The sequence below is a fragment of the Lepeophtheirus salmonis genome, chromosome 9, assembly GCF_016086655.4.
Source record: "Lepeophtheirus salmonis chromosome 9, UVic_Lsal_1.4, whole genome shotgun sequence".
Classification (NCBI taxonomy): domain Eukaryota; kingdom Metazoa; phylum Arthropoda; class Copepoda; order Siphonostomatoida; family Caligidae; genus Lepeophtheirus; species Lepeophtheirus salmonis.
In genome coordinates this window covers 12,558,233-12,570,058 of record NC_052139.2, presented here as the reverse complement: position 1 = coordinate 12,570,058, position 11,826 = coordinate 12,558,233, and the positions used below count along the sequence as shown (strand labels likewise).

The window sequence follows — 11,826 nt, the reverse complement described above, 5'->3', positions numbered from 1 at the left end:
ATTATATTTTGTACAATACTATAGTCTGTAATTCCTGAAAATTTCATTTAATTCTCTTGATATTTCAGAAATTTGTGATGTTTTATTGTAATATCATATTTGATCACAAATTTTGGTGTAGGTAATAACATAAAAAGCACGTAAATAAGGCGTGCTATTTGGGTGATGAATTAGTTATAACTGCCTAAATATTTAAGCTAGAGACATGATTTTGGTATCAAAATGTCTTTTTTACCATTATCTATTAGATAAAACAGGTTTAAAAGGAAAAAAAAATGAATTTGATCTTTTATATTATACATATAATATACCTGTCGGAGTTTGAACTTTAGAATGTGTCACAAAATACTTATATTTTAATAATTTGTTTAAAAATAGCCAAAAAATACAGCATTCGACCATCCCTAGAATATTCAATTACTCCATTACCATTATTCCAAGAACTGGAAATCCTCCATCTCCTCTTTTGGTTGTAACTGGTAAATTTTGTTTATACAATTTACAACTTGTACAGAAATAAAAAAAAAATCTACAGGGTATGTTTCTTATAGTCAAAACATTGCAATAAAATAAAGATTTTTTTAAATTCATTTCATCTATTTTTTTTTTTTTTTTAATGTTCATTTAATTGTGTAGATGGAGTTGCACTGATTAAGTATAAGTAAACATTATAGAATTACAATTATTCCGTCTAACCTAGGAATCTTTTGGTGAAATCCATATACATTAAGTATATTTCGTTCTCTAGGAATCACCAAGGAGCGAACGTACACACATCAAGTTCAGGAGAATAACTCCCGAGCGTGCTGTCCATGAAATCTATTTTTAACTCCTTAGAGAACGGGTTAACAAAGAAAATAATAATATACGTTCTTTGGTTTACGGGTACAAATACTTCAGATTATGTTACAAAATATCTACTTGGAAATGAAAAGATTCAACTTTTTTTCTTTTCTTTTTTTTTTTTGCCTGCATCACAATTGGGAATTACCAAAAATAGAAATAAATACAAATAGAAAAAGAAAAGGTAGGTTTTTTTAAATTTTATAATTAGAATAAAAATAAATTTAGACTATAAAAATGGGTTACCTTCCACTCAAGCCCATCAATTATTTCATAACCAACGCCAAGGTAAGATCTTTCTTCGATATTTTCAGTGTGCAGAAAATAACTATTGAGTTTTTTAATCATTGTAGAAAGTAAATCAAATCAAAATGAAAGGGATTCTAAGGATATTAACCTTACTGGGTTGTTGCTTCATGTTTTCCGAAGCAGACGAAGAAGGAGAATCTGGAGTTGGACTCCTTAAATTTGGTCTTATAACAGGTGGCGGAGGATTCGGCGGGGGAGGATTCGGTGGCGGAGGATTCGGTGGCGGAGGATTCGGTGGCGGAGGATTCGGTGGCGGAGGATTCGGCGGGGGAGGATTCGGTGGGGGAGGATTTGGAGGTGGAGGAATCGGCCATGGAGGGTTCGGTAATGGAGGGTTCGGCAATGGAGGGTTTGGCAATGGAGGGTTCGGCAATGGAGGATTCGGCCATGGAGGGCATGGCCATGGAGGATTTGGCCATGGAGGGCATGGCCATGGAGGATTTGGTCATGGAGGACACGGCCATGGAGGACACGGCCATGGAGGATTTGGCCATAGAGGAGTTTTATTACGTCGAAAACGAGCCATCAATAAATATGAAGAAATCCTTTTATCTGCCTCTCAAGAAGACCAAAATGACTGTGCAAAACGATTGGTATGTGAGATTTCAAGCCTTCCACCCACGGCCATGAGTCCTGAGGAAATTCAAATCGCTAGTGCTTTTAATTCGAATTATTTGGACATCTCAAAAGCCACCGTTGAATTTGAACTTGCTGCGCAAATCGGGAAACGTGTTGGATTAGAGCAATGCTTAGTTATTTATAAAAGATGTCCTCATTCAAAGGCTAAACTTATGGAAATATATAAAGAAACAAACGTTGAGGAGGAATCCTAATTTTCTATAATTCTATACACTTTTATAACTAAACACATTATAGCTAAGAAATTAATAAATAATTATAATTTAAACAGCCTATATAAATATATTATGAGAAAGAGATACTTAGTAACTCGCTACTTGTTAATAAATGAACCAATTCATGTTCAAACCAGTTCATTACGTTAATAAAAAAATGTAACAGAAGTATATACTGGTATGTGATATATATATATATGTATATTTTCTAAAATATATATATTGTGTATTTTTAGATGTTTGTACTTTCACATCCCCTCTTTACATATCAATTATCGTACAGCAATCATACACAAATCCCATCTCTGCATATATCTTAACAATAAATATTGCAAGCGTGTGCATATAACCTATATCAGAGGTTTGCAACCCCTTGGCCTGTGAGTGAACTTTGACCGGCTGGCCATGAGATATCATGGACAAGCATCTAAATATAGGCATATTAATCCAAAATTACAGTTAAAAGCCTTCACTAATTTTTTTCTTTGCACCTGGAGAGTGCAAATAATACGATTGATAAATAATTTAACAAAGCAATATTCCTTTTTTATTTAAAAAAAAAAAAACGAACAAAGGGACCGAAACACTCCTCCAAGCAACGAGGTATCAAAATAAATTGCAGAAAGGATCAACCCTTTTACAGATGGAGAGTTTAATAAATAATTATTATATGAGTATAATAATTATACGATTATTATGAGTAAATGCATTGAGAGAATCTATGTTTCTAGCGAGCATGGAAAACAAAATATTTATCCATTTCAAGATCCAAATTTACCAAAGTTGGTAAATTAGCCTTTTCAGTGGACATCACGACCCATATGAACACATTGAATATTGAACTTCAAGGAAAGAAAAAGATTGTATTTGAAATGTTTGGTCAAATTACTACTTTTGAGAGAAAACTTCAACTTATGGAATCAGAGCTCCAAAAAGGAAACTACTCTCATTTCCCAAGTCTACAAAATCAGAAGAGTTATATAATAACAGACATCTTTCAATAGCTCTAATTATGATTTGAGGAAAGAGTTTTCCTCTGGTTTTGTTGACAATCAAAAATTAAATTTTAAATGTTAAATTTTTCGGGAAAAAATTTCCAATATTAGGGGGGCCATCTTAACGTGCCACGGATGGTATTGAATAATATTTTGAAGAATTAACATGTGGAAATCTTATTTTACTATCTTTGAGCAATTCTTCCAAATTTAAATTTATCTAAAATTGAGGGGTCCTTTAAATTTCTAAAAAGGAACTTTTTATTTATATTTATATATCATCTGCATACAAATCAATAGTATGCTGAGATCCCTCAAAGCCAATCCCAAAGCCTCTGTACCTCTTTGTAACAACGTTCTTGAATTGCAGCTATGAAAAGAAGTGGAGCCGAGGGGCATTCCTGACGACAGCTCTTTTCTAAAATGATCGGCTGGTTTTCTAGTCCATCTAATGAGATGGTTGAAATGCCGTTATATAGCAAGGTATGTACGGGGTTAAAAAAACGTTTCGAAGGAAACTTTTTTTCAGATCTAAGAATTTGCGTATATGAAATAGAGTCGAAAGCTTTGCAGAAGTATATTGCTATTATTTTTCCAAACTTTTTTACTCTCCACTGTGTCAATTGCATTTTGAATATTGCGTGAAAAATCGGAAATTTTTGTATTCTTTAAAAATCCTTTTTGTTCAATCCCAATTTTGTTGTTGAGAATTGGTTTTATCTTTTTAGGCAATACTCCAGAGAGAATCCTGTATAATTCATTGAGAACAGTAATTGGTCTCCAATGGCTATAGTTTGTCCCATCTCCTTTTTTCGGAAGCAATGCAATTCTTCCTTTTGTCTGTGATTTGCGTAGTCGTCCAAACTTTTCCAAAGAAAGACCAATTTTTAAAAGATACGGAACGACTTCACAGGCTTTATCATCCTTATAATACTTTCCTATAAAGTTAAATATAATATCTTAGGAGAAGATATATTTCCCTTGAACAGTGGAAATTACCTCTCTTTTCGGAAAGTGGCCTCTTTTTGTGCCAACAATGTTTTGGAAATGGGAATGAAAGTAGTCTAACACATTTACCGGTTTAGTTATAACTTTTCCTTCGTGAATAATTTTTTTTACACTGGGGGCAGAAAATCTGTCATTCTTAAAAAATTTCTTAAGCCTTCTGCACGCAGACCATTCTAACTCAACTTTTTCTATCATTTCGGCCTCAGCAATTTCTGTGGTTCTAAAAAAATCAGAGAATCTGCAAAATAAGTGCGTGCAAAAATTGATCCATTATTGAGAACATTATCCACTTGCCTGGGGTGTCCTTCCTATTTTCTAAAGAACCCGTAAAGTCGTTGAATTAATTATTTTTATGAGCCTTTGAGTTGCTTGGTTGGATGAAAAAGAGTCATTAAAACCTCCTAGCAGTTCTTTTTTTAATTTTGTATTGTATTTATCGTCTTCTATTACCCCTTTTGGTATCCTTAATTGAGAAGTTTTATAAGGTGTGTGTAATTCCAGACAAACCAATTTATGATCAGAGGAAGTTTCAGGTGTATAAAATATTTTTTTTTAACATATGAGTCAAGGTAGGAGAAATCAAAACCAAGTCAATTCTGGAAGACTGATTCCCTCTCCTCTGAGAAATACTTTCTTCGGGACTGAATTTTTTTGTTAAGTCAACAAGATTCAACTTAAGAATTATATTTTGTACAGCAGTAAAACTATGATGCAGCAGTGAATGGACACAGGGAGCTGCATAGTAAGCGTTTGGGCCCCCAAGGGTTGGAAAAGAAAAATAGTGTCTTCTCTGAGGGGAATAAATGATGATAAAAAGTTTACCATGCAGTTACAAATCTCCACAGATTGTATTAAATATACTAGGACCAGCAAGGACTGTAGAAAACTATACAATAACACACTTCATGCATTTGTGGACTGCCCTGCCATCTATATCCTTAATTATTTTGTATCAATAAATCTAAAAGGGCTGACGAATGGGGAAGAAAAATATGTTGAAGGTCTTGTCCTTTTTGGAATTTCAAAGAAGAAGGGTGGAACTCCTGAGGTAACAAGGGCTCTAGACTTTGTTATTCTTAATTATAAAGCCCTCATCACCATCCGACTAACTAACTATCAGCCTATTCGGGAGGATGAGTTGAGAGGTATCATCCTGGCAGCTTCAGCCTGCTATATATATTTTATGAAAATTCCTAAATCAGGATGTGAGTCATAGAATTTTGCGCGGGAAGAACTCCGGCACCTTCAATCAACTTCACGGAAGTTGATTGTATTTAAAAAAGGGTGTTAAGAAATTTTAACAAATGTTTATCATAATTGTTAATTTACCATTGTTTTTTAAGATGGATTTTTAGAATATTTGTTCAAATTCTACCCCGGAGCATTAAGTATAAACTATAATGTTTATTTATGTACTTTTTACACAATTGCTCCGGTTTATTTATATATGTATGTTCTATATAATATATAAACCAAATAAAGAAAGTTGAAAAAAAAAAAAAAATTCTAATTGTAGTCAATTATACACATGAAAACATCAAATTGCTCTGGGAGTATATTTTTAAATATATAAACTATGAATCTAATTCATTATCTTACAAAATGTGATTATGAAATTAAATATTCTGCTCATACAAAGAAAAATCCCGAATCAGGTTTATGATGGATACATAATAAATAGTTGTACTCCTACTTTTAAAAAGAGATGCATGTAAATGTCAACAAAAAGTTCATACGGGCATGAACAAAGTAAAGAAACATTCTTAGCTACAAGATGGCGCCAGGTCAAGTAAACAAACAACCAATAGAGTAACTTTGCTCAGTGGACAACGCGCTTGGAAGAAATGATACTCTTCAACTCAATGTGCGTCTGTTCGATTTACGGTTGCTCCTAGAAAAGAAAATTTCTTTTATATTACAGTAAATTTTACAAAATACATGCAGATATTCACAAATCTTTTGCACTTACATGACGGGATCCATAATGAAGTAAATCAAACTCAAACCAACCACCTCCAGCTTCAATCACATGACCTAACCTGGGCCTAAATCTGGCTCAGCCTTTGATGAGGAACTCCTTCTCCTTCAGATCCGGTGAGCTAAGAGGCAAATTGTTTTGGAGTTAAAATTTATCCCCAGACTTCTCTTAAGATCCCACAAAGTACTGGAGAGGTTCGATGTGAATGAAACACCTATGGTGAATGGAAAACAACACATCTAATCTAAAACCTTTCTTAAATGGAGTTTTGAGATTAAAGGAATGTCCAAAAGGACATAAACATATTCCAGATAGTTATGATTTCTTTCATTTTACAACTGTAGAGGATGAAGTATATGTTCAAAAATTCGTACAGAACTTACATTATAATACATTTTAAAAATTGTGGAGAAATAATCTGACAATGATATTTTTGTAAGGAAGCATACTGTGCATCCTTTTGTACAAACATAATGAAATGTATGTATATAAACAATACATTTGTACAATATATTGACCGACAGTATCAAATCACCTTAAATATTTTCGAATTATCGGTTTTCTGTCGTGACTTTGTAGGGTCACAAAAGTAGATGGAAGTTTTTATTGTGTGGAAGAAGTTGTGAATTTAGCTCTTATGGAGTATTTAGGGGGAGTTATCTCGGAGTCCATCTGTTGACGGATTCGTACTGGTATTTTTGTTTTTCTAGGATAACGGTTTATTTAAAGCCTGATTGAATTATTTTTAGCCTTAGTTTAGAGTCTATAATCATGTTTCTTATTCAAACTTAACATTTTGTTACCTAATAGTAAGTCTTAAATTTATAATATATTAATTTTTCATTTGATTTTGTGATGATTTTATCGATCATAATTGTTGGAATAAGTTTACAGGTAGGATTATACAGTCACAGTCATAGAGTTTAGAATTAGAGTCTAATCTATTCAAAAATAATTAGAACTTTAAGATTTAATCAACAAAGCCAATTCAAAACTGTAGTTTTTGAAGGTCTCATTACTTTTTCTACACCCAGTAGTTATCCTTGCTCTAATTTTCAAAATAGGGACAAATGTTTAATAAGAGCATTAATTTTGGATCCGACTAAAAAACTAAAAAGTAAGCAGTTCTAACAGTCCACTCCTTATAAAATTTGTCAGTGCTAAGACTTGTCCTTCTCAATCTTTTATGGAAACTAAAACAGCTGAAGTTATGTATTTACTACTAACTACGTCATGTGAGTTGTTGAAGTTTCATCATAACTCTTTCAAAGATACAAGATACCCGAAGTGAAATGTGTGTGACTCGAAAATATTATTAAAAGTTATCTTTCATTATTTTCTTAGTTCTTATATTCTTCAATCTTAGCTAGGAGTGAAGAAAATAAAAGGATAGCTAGGAGCAGAGGACTTAAAAACCCATGTATCAGTCCTAAAGACTTTTGAATTGTATAAAAGATCGGACTTATAAAAAAAACTAATTAGGCGATCAAGCCTAGCACTGATCCGATACTAAGGAGCCTTTATATCTTGTAGGGTACTTACGTAAACTTTAAAAATAAATCTATGTTCCTGAGGATATAGAGCATTTTCACATTTCTAGTTATACCACAAATCAACTTAACTTAACTTTTCGGAAAATTAGATTTGATATATTACAATAATCTTAATGTGCTGATCACGAATGAATAGTTTGTTATGTTGTTGTTGATTTTTGTTTTTTTTAGATAGATTACTCGAAAATGATATGTTAATTTGATATAAATACATATATAAAAATATTTAGATAAAATAACTCTTATACGTTTCAAATGTTCTATTGGGAATCTAATGAGAATCTAAGAACTATTACGTCCGTGATATGAATTTTGATATTTCTAAATATATATCGTCAGTTAAATCCTATCTTAGTTTCTTCTCTTTCAGGAAAATCTCTGAAAAATGAGGAAGGAGATTTAATACCAATGTCCAGATATTCAACTAATATGAAATACCGTTATTTAAAAAAATTCTCCAAAGTTAATGTGGTCACCCTGACAATTTGAAGAAAATTTGGGAGGAGAACAGCTTAGTTGTCATGACGTTTCATTAAATTAGCATCAAGTAGCTATGAGACGAAAGAAATAAAGACAAGCTTCACTCTGTATAATAATCCAAACAACGTAAATAAGCATATCAAAGCTTTGTTAAAAGAAATTAAAAGAATTTCAATTGAAAAAATGAAGTGTGAGAGAAGCAAAAGGGAAGGCTAGATTAGAAAATTACAAACTCAGCTTCAATCCACAGAATCATATAATCAACAAATTAAGGTGCCACAAAAAAATTATTAGTGAAAATAGGAATCTCTCTTTTATAAATTATATACATCGTCTTGGAGAGATGATTGAGAATTCACATCTTGTAGAAAATACAATATCAGCTAATGGAAAAAAAATAGAAAAAGGCGTTTAAATTATCTTTCTGAATAAATCAACATGGAGGAAGCTGAGATATTCAATTGGAAGATACTCTCTAGAAAACAAAATGGCATGAGAAAAAAAATAGCTGAAGAACCGAATGGTGTTTTTCATATGACGTCACTCTGTAACTTTTCTTACTACTGATGTAGGCTGGGATGTAATAAAAAGAGTGATGACTGATGTATGAAGCACGCCTAGCTCACACTCAAAAATTACTATGTGGAAAGAAGATATAATTTGATTCTTAGATTTTTCGTTTATTGAATTTCTCATCTAAGTGAAGAGGCCAAAGTTTTCAAATATACATTTATGATTGATTGATTGTTATTATAATAATAAATGTATTATTTAAGATACAATGATTTGTTGATTGTCTGAGGTGAGAAATTGGACTCAAGACTTGACTTGGTCTCCATAGTTTAATGTAAAAAATATATTTTTACATTAATGATATGTGAATAAATAACGTAGAATAAACATCATAACCCTTGAAACAAAATAAACAATTTATTGGGTAAACAAAACTCCATATTATAAAAATCTTCTCTAGTTAACTCCTAATTATATCTGATATATCTCCAAATAATGACTAAACAATACCTCTAGCCAGGGGAAAAAAATTCGCTGCACCAATACATTTTAGAGCTATTGATCACGTGGCTCCTCGTTTCGCCACTAGGTTTAAAGCTTAACTGAATAGAAATAGATATCGACTGCTAAAGTATACTATCGTAGAGATATTAACTAAAGTCAATTTCAGAAGTAGTGCCCCTTTTTATTGCCCATGGCTAGGTGCTTCATCAATCAATATTTTTATTACATCCCAGTCTAATTCGGTAGTAAGAAAAATGACATAGTGACGTCATATGAAAAGCAACATCTTCCGAAACAGTGTTAAAACGCTGCACCAGTCTATCTCCTCAGACTAACGGTAGCATTTCGCTACTTGGTTTAAAGCTTTATTCAAGACCAATGGAGATGAAAACGAGAAGTCCAGCTGTTGATTCTGATACTATTTTACTTCTAATAATCACTTCATCCTAGTCCACATTTTTTATCAAGCCTCAGAGGTATCATGACTTGGACTCATATTGGACTCGGAGCATTGGGAATTGGACTCTGAAAAAGTATGTACTATACCCGTCTGAAGATCTATGTACCATGGCATGGATGATGTATTGCATGCATGGCAAGAGGTTGATTCGCGGATGAATTGATCTTTCCAAGATCAATTCAAATTCGGATTTAATCATCTTCGTATGTATATTAAGTGAATAAGGAGATAATTACGATCTCAGAGCGGTGTAATAGACATTTCATTGAGTATTCTTCTGATAAATGTGCTTTGGTCTTCTAAGGATTTATGTGTATTAAGTAAAGAAAAACATCGTTGTCGCCTCTACTTTCTGTGTATTTTAAAAGAAACCTAAGTAGGCATTTTAATGAATAAAACAAGCCTGAGTCAGGAAGGTGAGACCATTAGACTTATGTTTCACGAAATAACTTTAATGGAACTGAAACTATCAATCAAACAACTACTTATACTTAAATATTTTAAATTATAAGACACCGACTATTTATTCAAAAGTTTATTAAAAAAAATAATTTTGTTATTCCCCTTTTGACAGTTGGATCATTCTCTGCTCCTTTTCTCAACTACATTGTCATTCACAAGTGTTTGGTCATGTATTTAAAAATTTTCTTGGCGATTTCTTCAATACATTTAAAAAAGAATGACTATCTTTACAAAATTTGGAAATAGAAACAATATAAAACCTCAAATTCTTTAATCTTATTAGAGAAACACCTTATGAATATATCCCGTGGATTTTGAAAAGAAAAAAAATGTTTTAGTGGCTACACCCCAAAATATATCTTCTTTTAAATTTTACAGAAGGAAGAGTAGTCAAAACACAAAATTTGATGAATAAATCAGTCCTCCTCTATCTTTTAAATCCGTAAAAAAAATTAGAATTGTCTATTTCTTTAGGGAGTTCAACAACCTTATCTTGTTTTAAAAGATTTTTGCAATTGTAGCATTTGTTCCTCAATAAAAGTTAACGAGAAATATTCCCTGTACAGTAAAATAATGTTTTTCATTTCTTCCAAATCATAAAAATTTAAGAAATCATCATCTTCCCAAGAAGAGAGGCACAGTATTAGGAGTGACGTTTCTTTTTCAATGATTTGATTAACATTATTTATAGACTTCACTTTGTTTTGCATTGATTATATTTCTTTTACTTCCATATTGTTAAATCTTAGGAGAGATTTTAATCTTATTTTTTTCCGACTTGAAGAATTAACGAATGGAACCATAGAAGTTGGCATCATTTAGACATCTGTACAATCTAAACCTTATTTCCTCAGGATGAGAGTTTATCTTACCGAGTAATATACAATTCAGGTCACTAACATCAAATAAAAAAATATCAAAAGTTAATCAGTCCTTTAACGATGTGAAGCAATGCTGTTCCAATCACCTTTTTGAGCTTTTCATTTTTTTCATATTGATTCCATTCTGAAGAATGAAAAAAAAAACAAAAAACATTTAGTGTTCTAATAATATATCAACAAATTGACTATTATGATAATGCCATAGTGAAAAGTGACTAAATATTCATAAAACTTTGAAAAATTGTCATTGACTTAGGTCATTCCTATATACGGCTTTTCTTGAATTATCACGAGTACTCCGTGATCCATAGCAAGATTTTACATTAATTATATTGAAGAAGGAATGTATTATGCTAATAAAATTTGCAGTATAAATCCATATGGTGTTTTCTTCTTATCCACAGTAATAGCGTAATCTAGCATCTGTTGATTTCTCTGAAAAACATGACAACTAAATTCTCGTTACATCTTTCGATTGGTTTTGGATTAATTATTGTATGATAGAGTTGATGAACATAACGAAATTAATATGACATTTATTCCTTGTATAATTCAATAATATGATTCAAACTAGCACGAACTGTTTTTCATCAAAATCTGGGCATTTTAATTCCTTTCTATTAAGAAAGTTAGTGTAAATTGACTTGAATAACTGAATTGTGTCAAAAATAGGAAATATTTTATAAAGGGGAGTATTTTTGGCAAATTTGTTAATAACAAAGCTAATTTCCTTATTGCATCTAAGCTCTTCTACGAACTTTCTATTCGTAGTATGTCCATCACAAATTGATGTTATAGTAAAAAAAACCAAGTTCAGTGAGATTTTTAATACGAATCCAATACCCCTTGTTGTTAATAATTAGGTGTTATTTTGATATTCAAAGAAAAATAGCATTTTTTGAGATAAATGACTGGATATTTATTTCAATGTAAAGAGAAAGGTATGCCATTAACAATGGAAAACAATATCAGCCAAATGGCCGCCA

At 31.7% G+C, this 11,826-nt stretch overlaps 1 protein-coding gene across 2 annotated transcripts; it reads left to right on the top strand.

Moving 5' to 3' along the window:
• Positions 1 to 295: 295 nt before the first annotated feature.
• LOC121124426 (uncharacterized) lies at positions 296 to 2,059 on the top strand. 2 transcript variants are annotated; one of them, XM_071891000.1, is made up of 4 exons: positions 296 to 479; positions 749 to 1,027; positions 1,102 to 1,131; positions 1,197 to 2,059. In XM_071891000.1, exon 4 carries the CDS (start codon positions 1,215 to 1,217, stop codon positions 1,983 to 1,985), a length of 771 nt encoding a protein of 256 aa, XP_071747101.1. In that variant the 5' UTR covers positions 296 to 479; positions 749 to 1,027; positions 1,102 to 1,131; positions 1,197 to 1,214; the 3' UTR covers positions 1,986 to 2,059. The 2 variants fall into 2 exon arrangements, with proteins under 2 accessions (XP_071747101.1, XP_040575514.1); XM_040719580.2 differs by lacking the exons at positions 296 to 479; positions 749 to 1,027 and having other exon boundaries at positions 1,072 to 1,131.
• Positions 2,060 to 11,826: the final 9,767 nt, after the last annotated feature.